Source organism: Sarcophilus harrisii, chromosome 5 (assembly GCF_902635505.1).
Source record: "Sarcophilus harrisii chromosome 5, mSarHar1.11, whole genome shotgun sequence".
Taxonomy (NCBI): domain Eukaryota; kingdom Metazoa; phylum Chordata; class Mammalia; order Dasyuromorphia; family Dasyuridae; genus Sarcophilus; species Sarcophilus harrisii.
Window position 1 is genome coordinate 184,154,392 of NC_045430.1, and position 23,105 is coordinate 184,177,496.

Sequence of the window (23,105 nt, forward strand, 5' to 3'; positions counted from 1 at the left end):
GTATGTGTGCGTGTTTATAGCCAGTTTTCAGTCTAGTAAAATATATTTAACACTGAAAATATATTGGACAGTCTTTGATAAAAAGGTATTTAAGTCCAAGAGGTAATATTATGAATAGCAGTGATCATTATACTATAGAAGCACAAAGATGGTGCTTTAATATAGTTTTCTGGTTTCAGGATACCTAATGAATTAGTAGAATTTATTTGTATATTCTGTACCTGTTTTTCCCTGGGAGTACAGTTTTTAAAAAAAATTATTTTAAAACAACATGTCATACATATTTGTTTAATACTACCATTTTGAACATGCATATGTAAATTATCTATAAAGTTTCTCATTTTCACACAGCAAATTGTGCTTCTCAAATTTGAAACTAAGATCTTGAATAATACAAGAAAATATTAGCTTTTATATTTCTTACTATTTATTACTATTATAGACTTCTGGTACATAAATATTATTGTTTTAGTTATATTAAAAAATCATTTTTATGGATTTTTGATTTATTCTTTCTTCAGATGTTGGCCCTGGCGTTGCTTGATCGAATTGTGTCTGTAGATAAACAACAGCAGTGGCTCTTGTATCTCTCTAACAGTGGTTACTTGAAGGTGCTTGTGGACAGTCTGGTGGAAGATGACCTTACTCTTCAGAGCTTGCTTAGTCCCCAACCTCCTCTTTTGAAAGCTCTCTATACTTATGAATCCAAAATGGTAAGTAAGCTCTGTGTTAGTAGGAATGTAGGAATGAATTACTGATTGAGTGAATTACAGCTCCATGTGTAGGGTTTACAAACCTACCAAAGATACTGTATATCTTAAATGTTATTTCCTATCATGTGAGTTACAGATATTACCCTATCTACATTGGTATAGCATACCAATAAGTAACAAAATATAGAAATATATTGTTATAGTATATCCATATATACAAATATATTGACTATAGTTATCTATAGTTGGTAGGGACTTATTATTTGAGCCAACTCATCATTTTGCAGGTAAGGAAACAAGCTCAGATGATTTGAATTGCTCAGGGTTACATCTATTAAAGAGTTAAAATTCAAATACAGAGTTTCCACTGGATTCAAATTCAGTGTTTTTAAATGTGTTTAATATGGTTATAAAGTGGATTTTTTTTCTTTTTGCTAAGGCAATTGGGGTTAAGTGTACTTGCCCAGAGTCATACAACTAGGAAGTGTTTAAGTGTCTGAGGCCAGATTTGAACTCGGGTCCTCCTGACTTCAGGATGGTTGCTCTGTCCATTGAGCCACTTAGCTGCCCATGGACATTTTCTTGGTGTTAAAGGGTAGGGTTGGCATGTTCCTAAGTTCCTAACTGGCTAATGCCCCTGCTATGGAATTTTGAAAACTTTTCTTATTACTGCTTTGATTCTATTAGTTGGTTCAAATCCCAAATCATGTATTCAAAATAGCTTACAAAATAGAGTAGCTGCATTAGCAGCCTAGATCTAGGCATTCATGGAAAAACACTTGCTTCCTCTTAGCCAGTTTATAATTTTTTAATTTTTGAGAGAATCTGGTTTTATGTAAGAGTAACTTTTTGGGTTATGGTCATCACTTTTGTATTTGTTTCCCCAGTGCCTAGCATTTACCAGGTACTTAATACATTTTTCTACCTTGTTAGGCATTCTTGACAAGAGTGGCCAAAATACAACAAGGAGCATTAGAGCTGCTGAAGTCTGGTGTGATTGTGAGACTGGCACAATGCCAAGTCTATGACATGCGTCCAGAAATAGACCATCAGGGGTAAGTATCAGTGTAGTGGGAGCCAGAGGGAGTACTCTCTCATGATATTGTGTCTTTTTAGGGTCTTTTTAGGATAAGAATCAGTGTACCAGTGAAAATGAAATTTTCCTGGCTTATTGCTGGTAAGATTCAACTGTTGTATTATACAAAGCATTCTACACTCAATTTTCAGAAAGATAAATATTTTATCATGTATTAGATAAATTTTGTTAGTTCAGAGATCAGATTTGACCATATAAAATCTCTTATGTTGCATTTTCTATTCAATTGTGCTTTTTTTTTTTTAAAAAAAACCATAAATGCCTGAAAGTTTTTTTTTTTTTAATTTTTTTAATTCAAGATTAAGCCTACTTAATCTTGCTGGGTAAGTTACCTTTGATTGTAGCTCCTGCTCTTTTGCGCTATGAAATATAGTATCCCAAGACCTAATGTCCTTCAATGTGGGGCATGCTGCGTTTTTTGTAATTTTTATTTCTCTGCGATATTTAGAATTTTTTTTCTTGTTGCTCCTTAATCTAGGAGCTTTGAAATGTGATTGATGTATTTCCCTTAACTTTCTTATTTTAGCAATGTATCAAGATTCCTTTTTTTTCCCCAGAAATTTTTGTTGTCTCTTGATCTTTTCACATCAGTTGCTTTTCTAATGTTTCACATTCTCTACTATTTTTTCATTCTTGATTTTGTTTTATTATTTCTTTGCGTCTTTTAACATCATTCATTAGCTTTCCCTTGCTCAATTCTAGTTTTCGAGGAACTAGTTTTCTTCCTTAAATTTTTGATTCTTTTTTCCAGTTGGTTGACTTTTTATAATTTTCCTTGGATTGCTCTTTTTTTCTCTAATTTGTCTTCTGTCTTCTCTTAATTGATTAAAAAAATAGTTCTTCCAAGAACTGTTTTGGGGCTTTTGTGGGACTATTTGATATTTTTCATTGAAAATTGAGTGGCTTTTTTAGCTCTGAATATACATACACATTGCTGTGAATATGAACCCAGATTTTCTCTTTCTCCATAGTAACTATGGTTAGGTTCTTTCTCCTTTGCTTACTCATTTTTATTTTTATTGTTTTGTTTTTAGCAACTTACTATATTATGTTTTAGGCTTGTGATGTAGAGACAGGCCCCCAGGTCTCCAGTCCTTTTTACTAGTCTGTCCTGGGCCCTAACCTTGCTCCTTCTCCTTGCCATGGCCAGAACTCCAGTTGTGTTGTCTCAAATGCTCTTGCTTTTGTAGTCCTTTTGGTGATTGCGAACTATCCTCTCTGCCTGGAATTGAAGTCAGGGATTCTGCTGTCGTGCAAGTTCCCATAGTTAGACGGATCTCTCCCTCTTTATTACCACATCCACCAGGCACGTGCTAGCTCCTTTGCTGCTTCAGCAGCCAGGACCGTAGTTGAGGATCTCATCTAGTCTACACAACTGTGCTTGGCATTCTTTGACAGTGGTCAATCATGAGACCCCCACACTCTCCTTGAAGTTTCTGAGGCTGAGGCTGCCTCCCAGTCCAACTTGTTTGTTGATTTGGGGTGTATTTATATTATATATTAACAGTTCTATTTAAACTGCGAATTTAAAAATCCAAAAAAATCCAAAAAAATGGAAATAATACCTACATGGTATTTGAAATATGTATGGTGGAAAATAACAAAATTATTGGGTAATTAAAGCATAGCAATAAAAAAACAAAAAAGGGCCCAAGTAGCTCAGAAATAGATGAATTATAATTTTGCTTTCTCTATAAAGTAGTAGAAGGGCAAAGACAAACACAGAATTAACTCACTTATTGAACTGTCTTTTTCCAAATAATTGAATAGCTGAAAAATGTTCATTTAAAAATCTCATGGCCTTGGAGATTCAGAGATGTGTGAAATTGATATAATTTATTCATCAAATAGTGAAGCTTTATTATAAAACTGGCCCTCTAAACATGAAAGAGAGCAGAAAAGATTGTCTTTATCTTTATATATCTTTATATATCTTTATATCTTTATATATAACCACAGTGTTTTGCTATTCTAATAACTAAACCTACTTAAACAATATTCAAATTCCACTACATAGTGAAGTATATTATTACAATCAGTATACATTTGGGGTCTATATTAATCCCTCTTCCAAAATAGACTCCTATTAAGCAAATTGTAGTTTGGGTTTTATTTGCAAGATATTTGAAGTTGGTGAAGTTTGTAATATTTCTTTAACGTGATTTGGCCATGCATTTACCATAATCTTTTTAATGGCCTAGAAACATTCATAAATAACATTTAATTGTCTCTGAACTATTTGCTGTCTCCTTTGCCTTCATATTGTAGTGGAAGAGCCAGCCCTGACTGATCGGGCAAGGAAGGGTCCACAACATCCAGATAAGAGAATAGATTAGGAAACAAAAGGTCGCCTATTGGTATGGCATAATTGAACAGAATCTTTGTTGAGATTATTCAATTAACAAAGCAAATGGCCCATGTGTATACAAATATATTCATATTTAGGTTCAAAAATAGATGGACAAAAACTGTATAAATCCTCAAGTCGATGATTAGGCAGATGGTAGTATATGGAATTTGATGATTATAAGAAATACAAATTTGTAAGGAGGGGAATGTTTATGAAACAAAAAAAATCTCATAACTTTGACAAAGTTCTTATTGTGGAAAATTCAAGGCTGTTTTATTAAAAATACATTTCTTAAAAATTTTTTTCTTAAAAATTCATAATTATGATTGAATATGTAGTTTAGGTAAGAGCTTTTTTCCTTCGATCCAGATTATGTTTCCTTCCCATTTTAATGTGTACTATTAAAGCAAGCACTAGCAATCTAGATCATACCCTTTTGTCTCTATGAAAAACAATAATAGAAGTTCATACCTTAATTAAATCATCTTCTGTCATTTGTCTGTTTTGCAAATTCCACCAATCTGAATATAAAATGAATATAAATCTGAATATAAAATGAAGTGTAATCTTCTTGTCGTATTGTTTCTGTTTTTTGGAATGCATAAAGACTGTTTGGCATAAGAGAACCTCCTGTATTCATTCCTGCCCCTGTGGACCGATATCGCCAGATTCTTCTTCCCGCTCTCCAGTTGTGCCAGGTCATCCTCACATCTAGTATGGCTCAGCATCTGCAGGCGGCAGGACAGGTAAGAAGGATTTTAGAATTTTGGAGTTAGAATTAGTTAAGATGGTCTGACCAAGATTCTTGAATTACAAACAAAAATGATAGTCCTTATTCCGAAGCAGCTTTTATTCTATCAAGCACAATTTGGAAGAACTATAGCATTGTCTAACCCTCTCATTTTATGGATGAGCAAGTAAAGAGAGATCACTTGACTTGTGTAGGTTTCATGAGCTATTTTTTTTTTTTTTTACTGTTAGTATTGTGAGTTTGTTAAATGTGATATTGTGATTAATGGACAAAGCAATTAAGTGGAATGCAGTAGATATAAGGATGTACAATATATTTTATGAGGGAATAAACTTTATTTTAAAATTTTTAATGAAAATGTCCCTCTCAACCCCAATTGAAAAAAGAAAGGAAAAATAAAACCTTTGGAAGAGATATATATGGTTTAGCAAAACAAATTCCGGTATTGTGTATATTAGGAAAATATTCTTGAGTCCATCTCCCTGTCAGGAAGTGGGTGACATGTTTTATCATAAGTCCTCTGGAATTGTTGTTGGTCATTACATGGATCCAAGTTCTCAAGTCTTTCAAAATTATTTTTCTTGATAATAGAGTATTAGAGGCATAGGTTGGTCATATTGTTTATATGAACCTGGACAAGTCTCTTAACCTTTCAGGGTCTCAGTTGTTATCAGAAATGGTACAAAATATTTTCTCATCTGTAGCATAAAGGAACTTTGAAAAAAATTTGCTTTATACTTTTATATTTATATTTGTATATTTATATATTTATTTGTATATTTATATATTTATATTTATATTTGCTTTTAAACAAAATTCCTTTATGCTAATGAAATAATATCCAGCTCAACTCTGTATTTAGTATTCTGTATATTTCACTTCCATTGTCTTAGTATAGAAGATATTTTTTAAAAAAACCTGATCTCCAGATAAATGTGTTATTACTATATAGGATATGGTTCTTGTCCTTCAGAAACCTAGATTTTTATTGGGGAGTCAATGAAATAATTAAGGAGCAATGTGTCATAAAATACTGTGGAGAGCAGGGATTGGAGGTGATAATGGAATTTTGTGGACATAGCCGGTATATAACTAGGGGGGATTTGAACCCAGATCTTCCTGACTTAAGTCTATCCATTATGTCATACTTCTTCACTGTAACACAAGTTATAAGATAAACAGTAAAAGGTAAAAAATAGAAAAAAACAGATCCAGATTTCCCAGCTTAATGCCTACTCCTGAAAGGCTAATTTTTTTTTTTATAATTATAACTTTTTTATTGACAGAGCCCATGCCTGGGTAATTTTTTTACAACATTATTCCTTGCACTCACTTCTGTTCCGACTTTTCCCCTCCCTCCCTTCACCCCCTCCCCAAGATGGCAAGCAGTCCTATATAAGTTAAATATGTCACAGTGTATCCTAGATGCAATACATGTGTGCAGAACTGAACAGTTCTCTTGTTGCACAGGTAGAAATAACCTGGGAAGAAAAACAAAAATGCAAGTGTTCTTTCTTTGGGTATAGCTGCTTCTGTCCATCCTTGATCAAGAGTTAGATCTCTTTGTCGAAGAAATCCATTTCCATCAGAATACGTCCTCATACAGTATTGTTGTTGAGATATATAATGATCTCCTGGTTCTGCTCATTTCACTTAGCATCAGTTCATGTAAGTCTCCTGCAAATAAATTGCAGTAAATTCTTTTGCACTCTTCCTTTTTTTTTAAACTTTAAGACATGTAAAGGTTAGAATTTATTTAATTCTAACCTTTAAATGTCTTAATCTATGAGATTGGAAGTGACAGTTACGAAATTTGTTACCCTTAGAACTCCAGGAATACTAAAAATGAATTTTATTTAAATAAAAGGACAAATGAAAGAAAAAAGGACAACCCAGAGAGAGAACTGTGGGAACAGAGTGTGGAACACAACATAGCGTTCTCACTCTCTGTTATTTGCTTGCATTTTGTTTTCTTTCTCATTTTTTCTTTTCCTTCCTTCTTGATCATATTTTTCTTGTGCAGCAAGATAATTGTATAAATATGTAAACATATTGGTTTTAACATGTATTTCAACATGTGTAACATGCCAGCTAGGGGAAGGAGGGAAAAATTTGGAACAAAAGGTTTTCCAGGGTCAATCCTGGAAAAATTACCCATGCATATGCTCTGTAAATAAATAAATAAATTTTAGTAGCTTTTCTTTCTGTTTGCAGCAGACATTGGTCTGTCTCAGTGGAGAGACTTTACTTATCAGGAACTTCCCTACACTGATGAAATCAGATTGGGTCTGAAAAAATTCTTAATTCTATTCAGTTTATTGAAGGGCAAGGTTAATTGTCACCAAAAACTGTACTTTAATAATTTATAAGAAAATCTCTCTCTTGTATTCCTCTTTTTCCCTTTCATTCTCTCTTCATCTTAGGTGTTGCAGTTCCTCATTTCTCACTCTGACACCATTCAAGCAATATTACGTTGTCAGGATGTCAGTGCAGGGTCCCTGCAAGAGCTAGCCCTCCTCACAGGAATCATTAGCAAAGCTGCATTACCTGGTGAGCTAATTGTGTTTAATGGACTTTTAGCATTCTTTTGCAGACTCACTGTATGTTTTTAAAATGTTGATGGTGTAGGTGATTTATTTGAAATTTATGCCAGTGATATTATTGTGCTCATTTAACAGAAATGGTCTAAAATGCTAAATCTTTGGCATATTTTTTTTATTAAACTTTTGAAACAGTTTACAGCATCGTTTAGGATCATTGTTCTAACTTTAGAAGTATATTTGTAAAAAAAAGTGGTTAAAAAGCTGTCTGAATATAATTATCAAGTGTTTACTGTGTAAATATATGTGTATAATTTTATATATATATATAAAATGTATAATAGATGTTTTAGGGATGGAAGAAGTAGAAAATATAGTCTAGTTAGGAAAAAATCATACGCACATGTGAGACAACTGGGAAGCAAATGCAAAGCAAAATCTATGACATCTTAAGACTTAAGAGAGTGAACTGGTTCATTTTTCCTCTTCTTACTCTTCCTCCCTTCCCACTCCTTCACCATTGAGAAAGCACATGTGAAGTTAATATAGAACATTTCCACAAAGGTTGTTGAGAAAAAATTGTAAAAGTTAAAAACAATGAATGGAAAAAAAAGTATTTTTTTTTTCATTATAAGTCATTATTTTTCATTATAAGTCCTTGAGAGTAGTCTTGCATTATTGTATTGCAGAGAATCACAAAGTCATTCATAGCTGATCATCTTACAACATTGCTATTACTTTGTACACAGTACATTTCATTTTTCATGAGCTCATGGAGGACTTTGCAGGTTTTCTGAGGGCATCTTGCTCATCATTTCTTATAGACCAATGGTATGCCAACATAATCACATACCACAATTTATTTAGCCATTCCCTGATTGAGGAGCATCCCCTCAATATTACCTGAGAAAAGAACTGCTATATTTTTGTACATACAAGTCCTTTTCCTTTTTTTTTCCTCTTTTGCGTTTCATCCCTAGTAGTGGTATGGTTAGGTCAAAGCATATTTTATAGCCCTTTAGGCATAGTTTATATCTTTTGATCATCTATTAATTGGGAGTTGGCTCTTATATTTTTTATAAATTTAATTTATTTCCTTATAAATTTGAGAAAAGAAGCCTTTAAAAAGCTCTTTCTCTGATAGAGAAACTTGCTTTGAAATTCTTTTCACAATTACTATTGCAAACTTTATTTCTTCTGCCCTATTTATTCTATACTTTCACCCTGTTTTTCTTCAAAAGTGTTTTGCTTCTGACCATTCCCTCCCTTAATATGTCCTCCCTTCATTCACTCTTCCCTTTTTCATTCCCTTCCCTTCCTACTTTCCTATAGGTTAAGATCGATCTCTGTACCCATATAGAATGTGTATGTTATAAGAATTGACTTACTTGTCCTTTCCTGCCCTCTCCTCTGCACTGTAAAAGCTTTTTTGCCTCTTTTGTGACAAATAATTTATTCCATTCTACTTCTCTATTAACTGTTCTTTCAGTCAATTCCTCACTCATCCCTTTACTTAAATTTTTTAGATATGATCCTTTCATATTCAACTCACAGCTGTGTTCCCCCTTCCTCCCTCCCCGTGTATATATATGCCTTCTAACTACCATAATAATAAGAAAGTTTAATGAAAATTTAAAGTGTTAATGTCTTGGATTATTGTAATAGTTTCTTGATGGATTTCCCTGATTCGGGTCTCTTCCCTCTCTAATCCCATCTACACAGCGATACAGAGTTATTCCTGAAGCACATTTCTACCCAAGACATAACTTTTGCTTAGTAGATCTTATGAATAAACTCCAGTGGATCCCTGTTAATTTTAGCATCAACTATATATTCCTCTGTTTAAATTTCTTTTCATTTACCTCTCTTTAATCTTTTTCTACACATTGCTTTCCTTCCCACAATACAGTGCAGCCAGACTGGCCAGCTAATTCTTCTATGTTCTTCTCCACAAGCTCTTCCCCATGCCAGAAATAAATTCCTCACCTCCACCTTTTAGAATCATTAGTTTTCTTCAAAACTCGTCTTAAATGACAATTCCTCCATGATGTCTTCTTTCATGTAGGAATATAAACAGATAAATCTTATTAAATCCTTTATGATTTTCCTTTCCAGATTACCTCCTTATGTTTTTCCCGAGTCCTATATTTGAAAATCAAATTTCTATTCAGCTCTGGTCTTTTCATCTCAAATGCTTAGAAATCCTCTATCTCATTGAATGTTCATCTTTTCCCCTGAAGGATTATACTCCGGATTATACAATTTGCTGAGTAGGTGAATCTTAGTTATAATTCTAACTCCATTGTTCTCTGGAATATCATATTTGATGGTAGGAGCTGTTAAATCTTATATTATCCTGACTTTCTCTTTGGATGCTTGCAATATTTTCTCCTAGACTTGGGAATTCTGGAACTTGGCTATAATATTCCTGGAAGTTTTCATTTTAGGTTCTCTGTCAGGAAATGGTTGGTGGATTCTTTCAGTTGCTACTTTATTGTTTAATTCTAGAATATCAGGACATTTTTTCTTAAAAGATGATGTCTAAACTCTTTTGATCAGGGCTTTCAAAGAGACCAATAGTTTTATATATCTCTCCTAGATCCAGTCAGTTGTTTTTCCAATGAGACGTCTCACATTATTTTCTATTTTTTTATTCTTTTTTGTTTCTTTTCATAAGCTTCCATGACCATGGATTTTCCTCAGTGAACTTTTATACCCCTTTTCCCAATTGGCCAGTTTTGCTTTTTAAAACATTCTCTTCATTAGCTTTTTGTATTTCCTATCACTTTGTATCACTTTGATTTTTTCCCAATTTTTCCTCTCCTTCTCTTACTTGATTTTCAAGATCTATTTTGAGCTCTTTCATGACCTGATTTCTTATTTTTGATCTTTCTTGTTACCCTAGTAACTTTGTATAATCATAATCTTTTCTTGTTGTTTCCCCAGCCTATTACTTGGCTTTTAACTTTTTGTTGAAGTAAGTTTCAGGGGTTAAAGCTTTGTTGCTTAAAGTAACAAAGTCCTTCCTCATTGCTAATAAAAAGACCTCCTGTGGGCAGAAACTGCTGCTGGTACTGCGACTGCTGTCCAATCCTGACTTGCTAGACTCCCAAAGCCCTCTTATCCCCTTTGCCAACTTTCCCAATTTTTCTTGGTGTCCTTGAGGTCCAGAAACTGCCACTGATTCAGAGGCCCCAAGGTTGCCCCTGCCCTGCTGGTGCTTGAGCTGGGGCTAGGCCTGTCCTGGACTTCCACCTCAGTAAGTAGACCTTTCCTGTTGACCCTCCAAATTATCTTCAGCTTAAAAATTGTGGATGCTAAAATGAGTCATTTAAAGGAGTTTGGGGGACAGCTCAAGTGAGTCCCTGCCTTTACTTTGCCATCATGGCACTCTGCCTCTTAATGATTTTTGATGGTTCTTTGTTATGTGGGTTTTATCTCTCCAAGTTGACAAGTTTCATTTTTTAATGAAAATTTAAAGTGTTAATGTCTTGGATTATTGTAATAGTTTCTTGATGGATTTCCCTGATTCGGGTCTCTTCCCTCTCTAATCCCATCTACACAGCGATACAGAGTTATTCCTGAAGCACATTTCTACCCAAGACATAACTTTTGCTTAGTAGATCTTATGAATAAACTCCAGTGGATCCCTGTTAATTTTAGCATCAACTATATATTCCTCTGTTTAAATTTCTTTTCATTTACCTCTCTTTAATCTTTTTCTACACATTGCTTTCCTTCCCACAATACAGTGCAGCCAGACTGGCCAGCTAATTCTTCTATGTTCTTCTCCACAAGCTCTTCCCCATGCCAGAAATAAATTCCTCACCTCCACCTTTTAGAATCATTAGTTTTCTTCAAAACTCGTCTTAAATGACAATTCCTCCATGATGCCTTTCTTTTCCATTACTCTGTGACATAGAGAACAGATGCTATGTGCTGAGATCTTAGAGGGACAGCATTACTTTGCAGTGATAAAATCACTGCTATATCCATGCTAATATTGGTGATTGGTGTGGAGTAGAGGTCAGGGAACCTTAAATTTCTAGGAAAGAGTATGAACCTGGTGCTGAAATTATCCAGGAACCTGGAATTTAATCCATACTGAGAAAAAATTAGTATTTTAACCTAGAGAAAGAACATTTATATTGCAGAACTTATAGATGACAAGAAATACTGTAATTCTTACTTTTTGATGTTTCAGAATGTTCCTTTTAAAAATTTTCCTGCTGAATTTTAATGTCATTAATCTTGGAGATGATGAAAATTTATGAAAAATTTCTCAGAACTCTTTAAAAATAGCTTTTTATGGTTATTTTCACGTTTCAGGAGTTTTTTTGTAAACCCTTAGCATTTTCATTTTGTTATTTCTTCTCATATAATGATTCAAATTCAAATATCTATTTCAAAGTTCTGTCTAGGTTCATTGAGGATGTATAAATATTAGAAATATGATAGTATTTTTCATTTGGTTAATTATAAAATTATAATTTTAAATCTACAAATGTATTTTGTAGGAGTGCTAAGTGAACTAGATGTTGATGTAACTGAAGGGTCTCTGATGGAGCTACAGGGTCACATAGGGCGATTCCAGGTAATTAATTTTGTTTCTTTTAGCAATAATTGTGCTTGGGATGTAATTTTTTGGTTCCATTACTGCCACTGTGGAAAGCTTTCACTTTGTTTCTTTTGGAGAAGTCTGTTCCCCATGTCAAATTTGACTCCCATATTCTAAGTTTTCTGTGAGTTTTGTGTGATAAAATTTACATAAAAGTGATTTTTAGTGTATGTATCACAACTCACTGAAAGACAGATGGTCTATACTTGTTTAATTTTTCTAGTTACTTTCAGTGTCAGGTCCAATAGAAAGAAGTCTGAGGTGTTCATATTAATTACTTTGCCTTGTCAGAGTCATATTGTGGCCTATCTTCATTCATTCGAAGAAAAATTAGTGTTTTATTAATTTTTTTAAAAATGTTGTTAACTTAGTCATTCTCTTTCCCTCAAGAAATAGAACCTATTCTTACAGGGAAGAAATATAGCTAAGTGCAACAAGTACCCATCAAATTGACAAAAAAAGGAAAATAACAATCCCAAAGGGGCTGTGAACCAAAAGGCATGTTAGTACATTATTGCTTCTGGTCCATTCTTGAAAGCAATTTGGAATTATGACCCCCTTATAACCTTTGACCTGGTGATATTATTCTGTATACCTCAAAGAAGTCAAAGAATGATGAGAAGGGACCATTATTTACAATTATATTTCTATAATCCCTTGTTAGGTTGGTAAAAATTAGAAACTTGAGGGGATAGCCATTAGTTGGGAAATGGCTGAAGAAGTTAATGATCTATGAGTATGTTGTGATGTAAAAAATGTTTCAGAGAAATCTGGGGAAAATGTATGGATTCAGAGTATAATGCAATAGTTTTTTTCAGAGGTGGCTAATATCTGAAATTTGTTTTGACTGTATATGTTTGTAACTTTTTTCCTTTTTTTTTTTTCTTTAGGTAGGGGGAAGTGGAAAAGATAATTCATATTGTCATTTGAAAAGAAAATTTAAATAAAAAAAAAAAGAAAAATAATTAAAACAGATACACTGCTTATATCTAACAACAGCTGCCTTACTTCATATATATATATATATATATATATATATAGTCTTACTGCTCTCGTTCCCTTTTAAAGAAATTGACATCTCTTCACTTGTAAAATGTAGCCATGTCTTTTAAATTATTTTATCTTGAAATAACTTCCTTAAATAAGTAATTACTAAAACTAGTTTTGTATAAAATACCAATTTTTACTTTGGGTTTGAGGGTATAGTTATTTTTATCAAAAATGTATTTTTATACTCATATGTTTGCTTAACTAAAATGTACTTGTTATCAGAATAAAGGGAAGGCATTTGCTTATTTAATGCATCATTAGGTAAGCAGTAAGAATGTTAGTTATAAAATCTGTAAGAATCACACATTAAGGCCTTAAAATAGACATTTTAAAATTGAAAGTCCTTGTTAATTTTGGCAAAGTAGGATAATAATAATAGTAATTAGCACTTATAGTACCTCTAATTACCATGCACTTGCAAAGAATATTATTTCATTCCTAAAATAACCTTGAGTGAGGAAGGTACTGTATTATTCTCATTTTACACTTGAGGAAACTGAAGCAAGCAGAGACTTGTTGCCTATATGTGGCAATTCATTTTATATATCTAGATTAACCATAAGGATAACTTATGGTTAGAACTGCTGTAAAGTTACCCATGCATATAACCTGTAAATAAAAGGCTATTAAAAAAAAAAACTTATGGTTAGAACTGTCTGGTCTCCTCATCTCTCTCATTTGAACTATTGCAATGGCCTCCTACTTGTTCTCCTTGACTCTTAAATCTATCTTCCACAGAGCTGCCCACATCCCAGTCCAGCCACATCACTCTTTGCCTCTAGGCATCAAATATAAATATCCCTTAGGTCCCATCTTGCCTTTTTGTACTGACTGTTTATGTCTGAATTGCACTCCCATCTCCCTCACCCCGCCCCCCCCCTTTCAATTTGCAACATTAGTGCTTTATTCTACACGAATCCTTTTCTAAACTACCTAGTGTTATTCAATGATAATGTCAACTGGAATTTTTTATTCCTTTATTTTTTTAAAGCGCCAATGCTTAGGACTACTAAGTCGCTTTGGTGGTTCAGACAGACTACGCCAATTTAAGTTTCAAGATGGTGTGGATGGTGATAGAATGAACAAGAGAGATGAGATTGAACTGGCTATGCAACAGGTAAGAGAAGTAAGGATTTTGGAAGTATTCTTTGAATTGGGAATAATTTGAAATAGTTTGGGAAATTAAATGGTAGTATTATATTTTGAGACTGGATTTTGCTGGTATGTGTCTTGGTTTTGTTTTGTGCAGTACTTATGCCTACTATTTTTCCACTCTAGATTTGTGCCAATGTCATGGAATATTGTCAGTCACTCATGTTACAGAGTTCTCCAACATTTCAGCATGCAGTGTGTCTCTTCACCCCCAGTCTTTCTGAAACCATTAACAGAGAGGGACGACAAGGTGGGAATTATTAATCTTTTTTAATAAATTTGGAAACTTGAGTTTCTTTAAATTGTTACAAAGTTCTATTTTTATTTTAATGAGTGAGATAAAGAACTGAAGTATATTCTGAATATTTCTTACTGTAAAAGATTACTGAAGTAATCATAAATACAATTGCTTTTTAAATTAAAATTGTGTAGATAAATTAGAATAAAAAGGAGAAAACATAATAGTCCTGGGTTTGTGGATTCCAGGATCCTATTTATCCTATTTAAGAGATATTGGCAAAATTTTTTAAAAGTATTTATTTTAAAGTTAGAGGAAGGTTAAACAGATCCTGGTATGGTGGGGTTTGAGAATATACATGGGAATAGATGGAATTCATGTGTTTCTTGGGCATAGGGTAAGAGCTGGTCTTTGAGCTGACTGGGGAGAAAAGAGTTCAATCCATAAAAGCTATCCATGTGCTAAACTAATCCAGTTATTAAAATTTGTTTTAGCTTTTCATAATTTGTCCTCTCAAAATTTTTATGGTGATTTAAAGTCAATGTTGCCTCTCATACCTTGACTAAGCATTTGACATGCTGATGATCAAAGCAGGGATGTCGGTGTGGTGAAGTTTTGTGTGTGGGGTTAGATTGCTGTCTCAGGGTGTCTTCCAGACATCTGCCATTTCATTAAGTGGTAGAAGAAAAAATCAGTAGCAACTCTTAGAGCTTTGTGTATGCAATTTTACCATGATTCCTAAAACATTCGGGTTTTATCATCTGTGTTAACAAATAATTAGCAAGATACTGAATGAGATAACTCAAATATTCCATTGGAAGATAGTATGCATCGATAGGTTTTTCTAATTGTAAGCCATTTTCATCTACCCCTACCATGTATGAATTAAGCTAATTACAGTGAATTGGCTACTCTTTGGTAACTGGCAAGATCATTAGCTGTGCCATTATCCAGTGATTCATTGGAAGCATTCCTAGTTTTATTTTCTTGTTGTAAAACTTGTGATATGTTAGCCCTGACTCTTCCACTAGTTAGCTGTGTGATCTTGGGCAAATCGTTTTCTCAGGGTCTCTGTTATTCATAACTTGACGAGTTGTACAGATTACTTTTAAAGTTCTATGATTCGATATCTAAATGAAATGGAAGGCTGAAGAAGTCTTTTATTGCCCTGTGGAAGATCCAGGTCACTTTACCTGAAATAAAAATTCTTATATTCACTGACTTGAGTTGGTGTCAAGAGTTGAATTGCTTTATTCTCCCTCTAGATACTTCTGCAGGGAGTTGTACTTATTATTTGGAATTGATGTGTAATGTATATATCTTGGTTTGGTAATTGTACATGCTTTACTTCATCCTACAATCTTGTTTCTATCGTCCTCATAGAATTGAGAACAATTTGATGCCTTGTTGTTACCTTATATTGAGGTAGGAACTGGACTTGTAATTTCTTTGGTATGGGAAATTCCCAAGTAAGGCAACTCGCTCCAATGAAAGCCAGAATTCTCTGACAAAGGTTGTGACTTAAGGTCACAAATAGGGGTCAGTGTGTGTTGAGAGGTTGAACATGGGTCTTTCTGCTTTAAGACTAGCTGTTTCCACTAGAGCTACAATAGTTATTATTATCCTCATTTTAGAGCTGAGGAAACTGAAGCAAATAGGTCATATAACTAATAATCTACAAACAAAAAAAAATTTGCTGATTCATTATATTGAAACTGGTGACAATTTTTGTCATTTGACAGATTTAATACTCAAATCTAATTAAAAATAAAAAATTAAAAATGTTTCATCCTCTAGTTTCAAGAAGAGGAATAAATTTCTCACAAACAAAAGGATAAGAAAAATGAAAATTAATCTTCAAACCTAAACTTTATGTTAATACAAAGCCTAACTTAGAAAATAACTGCTTTTCACCTTGGAAAAAAAAAGGGGGGGGGGGGAGGTTTAACTACTGCCTACCATTCATTCCTGAGATGCTTATCGTTTCTATTCTATTTTAATAATTAGAAAGCCAGTTTTTATCTGGTGAAAAGAAAAAAGAAATAATTGAATTTATGAATTTTCCCTTTGTGATAAATTATAAGCAGACTTTGAAAGATTTTTCCTTAAAGAGTGGAAAAATGAAAAATCTCCATTAAAAAGATTTTACCAAACTCTTCTGAAGAATGGAGACCAGAACTGAGAATTGTGTGTATACTAATTGGGGTTTCATCTACAGGACTGACATTTATTCTACTTGGTCTTTGAGGAAATAAACAAAATAAATCCTGAATAAATTAAGATTAAAAAATCAATTTTTGATTTAAGGTTTTATTATACTTTTTCTTATCCTTTCTTTATTCCTCTTTGTTGAAACCAAAGAATGAAATTAATTTGGATTAATATTAAATCTGTGAAATGAAAAAGATTGTCACCAGTTTCTCAATACTGAATCGCAAATTTTTTTTTTATGATAAGTTTGTAGATTCTTAGCTATGTGACATGTTTGCCTCAGTTTCCTCTGCTGTAAAATGAGGATTATAACTTCACAAGTTTTTTTTTTTTTTTTTTTTTTTTTTGGTAAAGTTAAATGACTGGCATATAGTAGGGATTTGTTTAATTTTTTACTTACTCATTGCCACAACTATTTACTTTCAAGTTGGATAAAATGGAACTATTTTCTAATAATGATAATTTATCTATACTTATACAGTATTTCTTAGCCATTGGGAACAAAATGGCCTTTCTCTTCCTCCCCAAAATGAATATAAACAGAAAGTAAAGAATAACTTTGTATTAAATAAACCTTAATGAGAAAATTAGACAGCACAGATTTTTAGAATCTTGGGTGTTGGAAGGTATATTAGAGAGCATCTAGTCTGTACGTGAATTCTACAATATTCCTGACAAGGGGTAAATCTAGTTACAGCTTGAAGACCCTTAATGTAAAAAACTCGGTGCCTTTTATAGTGATCCTAAATTTTCCTCTATTTAACTTTTATCCATTGATCCTGTTTTTACCTGTTAGTCAAGGAAAGCGCGAAAGGAGGAAAAGAGGAAAGTATAATTCCTCTTCTATCTGACATCTGACAGATGTTATCTTCTCTAAAATATGATTTCTAGTGAGAACATTATGGTAGAGTAGAAAGAACATTAGATTTGGAGTTGGAAGCCTGCTTATCTTAGTAGCTGTGGGGTCATAGACAAGAATCTCAATATTTTCATCTATAAAATAAAATGAGGACAGTAATTCCTCCTTTCTTGATACCTTTCCTTGAAGGATTTTTGTGAGGTTTAAATGACACATTTTAACTTGTTTTGAAAAACTGCCAAAAAAAAAAAAAAAGTACAATATAAATATCAGCTTTAAATATCAGTACAATATAAAAGTACAATATAAATATCAGCTTTATTGTGATATAGCGTGATTTTCAGTTCCATAACCATATTGGTTGCCCTACTTTAATTTGTTTTTAGTGATATAAGTAAGCACATTTGTCAGTAGGAATATAGTAACTGTCTTTTTAATATGGCACCTTGATGGAGTTTCTCATGTGATGATATTGGTTATTATAGATTCTGATTAGTGTACTGATATAATTGTGGGTTTAATATTCTATTTTGTCATTTCTACTTAGACACTCAAGCTCCAGTAGTTCCGTATTGGCGTCTGCCTGGCTTAGGCATTATTGTCTACTTGCTGAAACAAAGTGCTAATGATTTCTTCACTTATTATGACAGTCATCGACAGAATGTCAACAAACTACAAAATGTAGAACAGCTTCCCCCCGATGAGATAAAAGAGGTGTGTATTTTATAATAAACGGCCTAGTGTTACTGGGAAAAAAGAAATTGAGAAAAAGTTTTCTTGCTAAAGAAAAGTATTGTTCTTAACTATAATTGATGATAATATCATAACAAATATGATAAAAGGGGAGTGACTTTAAAATGAGGAGACTGGTTCTTTATGTACAGCTTATGGATTCACTCTCATACTATTAGATCTTTAATAAAATGTGATATGGGGAACACCTTATGGAATCCACCTATTAATCTGTGGGAAATTGTGTTTGTGATATTTTTAGTAACTTGTAGTCTAAAGTCTTTGTTGAGGAAATTAGGATTTTTAGGTAGCTGCCTTTCCTTTAAAGATGATAAAGTCTGACAGAGCCCTGAGCTCCTGATATACTGACACGAAAAGTTAAATGATAACATAAAGCATTATAATTTAGTAAAAATAATAATGATAATGTTTTTCGTGTGTGTGTGGAGGGAGATAGAGACAGAAAGTGTTGGAGTGGTAATGATAGTAGTATACTTGAAAAGGGCTTCAGGAGACACAGAGCTTATTATGACCTCCAAGGAGGGATTACTTATAATGGCTGCAAAGATTGACACTAAAATGTTGTGCAGGATTAGTCATTGTAGCCATTTTATGACCAAAGCACCATTAGATGCATTCCATCTCTACCTCAGCGACTCTGAGATGATAATAGCTTAGATTTTTGCTGTCACTTGAAACTATCATTTTTAAAGTTGAGAACGTGAGATTTCCTTCCCTGATCATCATCTTCCATCATAGTCACACTCTTTCTGAGTAAATATTTAAATGTCTACTTTGGACAGCTTGCTGTTAGGTACCTAATTATACATTAGGAACCTAACATTCCACATTGTTGAAAGAATTGAAGAATTGACTTTAAAATAAAGGCCATTACCTAAACTTGTTCAAATATGGATTACTAATTAGTGTGCATCCTATAAAAATATCAGTAGAAATTTATCAAAGTTCTGAACTTAAGAATTAATTAAAATTAAAAATTCAATTTCAGTAACAATATTTCCTCTTTATAATTTTGGGGGTTTTGTCATACTTTGCTAATTTCTTTAGTCGAGCTTCTTAGTTCTCTTTACTTAGGATATTAGTCTGAATTAGTCTATTAATCAATAATCAGCAATTTATCAGCTTTATCAAACAATTTTGATATAGTAAAAATTTCTGAATGAGGCTGGATTATATGTTTCAATGGATCTGTGATCTTATCAATATGAATATTCTTTCAGTATCAGGTTAGTATAGATACTTGTGCTAATTTGTTAATTGTTGTTGGAAATCGTATATAGTTCTTGGTTGAGTAACTTTGAAACCAGTGCCACTTGATAGCTAAGGTTTGGATATTTTAGGCCTTAGTGTTTGTGTTGTTTATTTATAACGAAAGAGCCAAATGACACAACAAGCTACACGTTAAGTATCAGTCTATGGTGCTGTCTTGTGCCTTGTAACATTTTAGTGCCACAAGCACTACTTTGCATCTACTGGATATGCCATGAATATTTTCTGGATTTGTATTATATACTTCATGATGTTTCTCTCTGCAGTTGTGCCAGTCAGTAATGCCAGCTGGAGTTGATAAAATCTCCACATCCCAGAAGTACATCTTGGGGAGACGGCGTTTGGTGAAGTTGATCAACAATCGAGCCAAACTGCTCTCCCTTTGTTCTTGTATCCTTAATCAAATAATTGGCGAGCCTTGGAAGTAAACCTGCTGATCTGCTCACTGTGGCATGTTTATTTACTCTCTCACTGTATACCACAGCAACTTAATTGAATTGAAAGTGATTGGGTTTTGTTTTTTCCTGATCCATTCTCTGTGAGGGACATTACAATGTAATGGATAGTACATTGGCTGTGTATTCTGGAATATCAGAGTTCACATTTTGCCTTTAACCCTTACTAGCTGGGAGACCTTGGACATATCAGCTCCTTGGGCCTCAGATTTTTAGCATTCTTATTTATGGTTTGTAACACGCCCTGGGAGAGGAAGTCCACCAGCTATGGGTCTTTGATGATGTTTTGTGCATATTAATGTTTCAAAACCAAAGTATTTTCTTAAAACCTTTCAACTCAGTATATTATGAGTTTCCCACTGAAATGTATTCAGTAATCCAACAGGGAGTGTCAACAATCCTATCTCAGAATAAAGTTTTAAGTATTGGGGAGAATGTTGAGGGGAAGCTAGGAAGACATCCTTCCACAGTCAACTGCTTGTCTGTGGGGTGAGGGCAAGCCCAACTGGGATCTTCAGTTATTTGTTGATGAGAGTTGCAAGTAAGCCTGCCCTTTTCATTGCTCTCTTGAATTCTTTTTTAAGATATTGATCTTTCTCTTTGCAGCCAGAATCATTCTTTTACTTTCACTTGAAAAAACAGTTGTTCTTTTATCAGGATAAGAGTGAAACTTTTATCAGGATAAGAGTGAAACTAGTCCCTTTCATCTCTTTCCAACAACTTCTGCCTTGTGCTGGGTGATGTTCTCTTTCTAAAGACCATGCTATTCAAAAAAAACCTTTTTCGGGGGGTATCAAATGTATGATTTTACACATTTAATGTGTTTTTCTCCAGGTGAATATAGGAGAGAAGTTAAAAATTTTAATGTTTAATGTAAAGCATAGTTTTTTCTGCAAAGAAAATTATAAGGAGTCTTCCTTTGGTCTATTTTGTTTTCAACCCCATTGAGATGAAAATGACTTACTTAAATCAAGGTGATACAGTTCATATGATGTTACCCTTTGGCTTATTAGGAACTATCTTTTTGCAGCTAAGAAGATTAACAGCTTCCTTTCCATCTGTCTTCTATTTCTTTCCCCTTCACAAAATAGCACCATTGTGTCATCTTAAAAACTGTAAAAGGTCTGTAAAGATGGCAATGACAATAAGGTCAGTTGGTCATATATAATTGAAACTATATCATACATAATTGGAACCATAATAAGCAACTCAGAAGTAGTCTAAAGAAGTACAGACACCACTTATTCACTGTTCAATCAGTCTGTCAACAGGTTATTGAACTTTTGTCTTGAGGGAGTAACTATGGTACAGTGAAGTATTATGTTAAGACCATGTAATCTGGTATGTGTAATTCTAGTTGGCTTAAACAGTTGAATCTATTGAGTACTGACTTGCGTCCTTGTCCTTGCCTTCAAGGCGTATGAGATGACAATCAGATTTTGTATCAGACTTGGATAAAGAATAGAATGTATGATTATCAAGTCTACAGATGATGCAGAAGTAGAGAAGTTTAGATAACATGTTGAGTGACTGAATTTCATTAGAATACTAGGCTGAAAGAAGAGACCTGAACAATTTGCTCAGATTTGAAATCTAATAGAGATAACTAAAAATTCTACATTTAGGTTAAAAACATCATTTCCTTTCATTGAAGTTTTCATTATTTTTTTTTGTTTGTTTGTTTTTTTGTTTTTTTTTTTAAGAAAAACTCTGGGAAGACGAAAGTTTTAGAGAAACTGAATGAGGCAAATCTTTGATTTAAATTTAAGCCCCTTCTATGTGCCAGTTGCTATGCTATGCACTTTACAAATCCTTACAATAGCCCTGAGAAGTTAAATGCATTTTATAATTGAGGTAAACAGATTAAATGACTTGTCTAGGGTAACAACTGGTGTCTGAATCTGTATTGGAACTTGTCTTCCTGATTCCAGGGACAGTGCTTTTATCCCTCCATCACCTAATAGTCTTTTGCAAATTGAATATTTCACTCAGTTATTTCACTTCACTAAGTTTACTCATGATCATCTCAGTAACTGATCTTCGGACATAATGTAGTTTGCTAATATATCCTCCCTAAGAAGTGATGTCCAGGACTGAACACATATATGTCTGATGTGGTTTGAATAAGGCCGAGAATAATGGGACTATTTTCCCTGTTCTGAATGGGCTTAGTGGCGTTTTATATATAAGTAAAAGTCTTGTAATTATCATTGTTTCTTTTTCCAAGCTACTCAATACAAGAAAAATATTTTCATTGCCTCTTAAGTATATTGAAACTAATAGTGTTGATTAATTGGTTAAAAATTGTTTGGGCTCCTGAAATAGAAATGGGAAATTACAAACATCTGAGGGACAAAGAGCCCTAACCATGCTTATGATTCCCGTGAGGCTACTTTGCACCTATGTGTAACTCCTTGGTTCTTCCTGTACCACTGTCTACTTGTCTATCCTTGGACAAGACTGTCCTCCTATGGAGATCTGGGGATCTCCAAACAAGTAACCTCCCTCACTGATAATACTGCAAACCACTGTTCAGTAACAAAAATAGCTAAATGAGTCATTTTCCCATTTTCAACATTGTGTCATCTTAAAAACTTAAGTCTTTCCTGCTCTTCAATTAAAACTATGCTAATAGCTGCTTTATCATGTATGTATGTTTTCTATTTATTATATGACTTTTTTCTCCCTCCCTAAACCATGAGAATAGTACTATGCATCATATCTACAGCAGCAGTAATATTTTAAAAAGCTTGTACTCTAGCATACACTAGACTCAGAAGATCCCTTTTTAAAAAAATATCACTAATAAAATTGTTTTCCTTGACATGAGGTCATTTTTGTAGATATCATAGAGACCTGCTTATTTATTTTTTGGCGCCACTTAGAATACTATCTATTACGGTGCACTCCCACTGATTCCCAAGATTCTCTACTGGCTTCTACGGCTACATTTAAAAGTAGGAGGTTACAAGGTAAGACTTATTCTGCATGTGAATTATTATATTACATAATAAAATTTAAATGCCTATAGAGAATGAGATTTGTATTTT

At 33.4% G+C, this 23,105-nt stretch overlaps 1 protein-coding gene across 2 annotated transcripts in view; it reads left to right on the forward strand.

Moving 5' to 3' along the window:
* The window catches only part of NUP205 (nucleoporin 205), a 98,681-nt gene that overhangs the window by 73,285 nt on the left and 2,291 nt on the right, over positions 1-23,105 (forward strand). For both annotated transcript variants that reach the window (XM_031939122.1, XM_003771633.4), the window contains exons 32-41: positions 522-713; positions 1,647-1,768; positions 4,767-4,905; positions 7,334-7,460; positions 11,968-12,044; positions 14,110-14,235; positions 14,397-14,520; positions 18,126-18,292; positions 19,867-19,990; positions 22,899-23,027. In XM_031939122.1, coding sequence (XP_031794982.1) covers positions 522-713; positions 1,647-1,768; positions 4,767-4,905; positions 7,334-7,460; positions 11,968-12,044; positions 14,110-14,235; positions 14,397-14,520; positions 18,126-18,292; positions 19,867-19,990; positions 22,899-23,027 — 1,327 coding nt within the window. The remainder of the gene's footprint in view (positions 1-521; positions 714-1,646; positions 1,769-4,766; positions 4,906-7,333; positions 7,461-11,967; positions 12,045-14,109; positions 14,236-14,396; positions 14,521-18,125; positions 18,293-19,866; positions 19,991-22,898; positions 23,028-23,105) is intronic.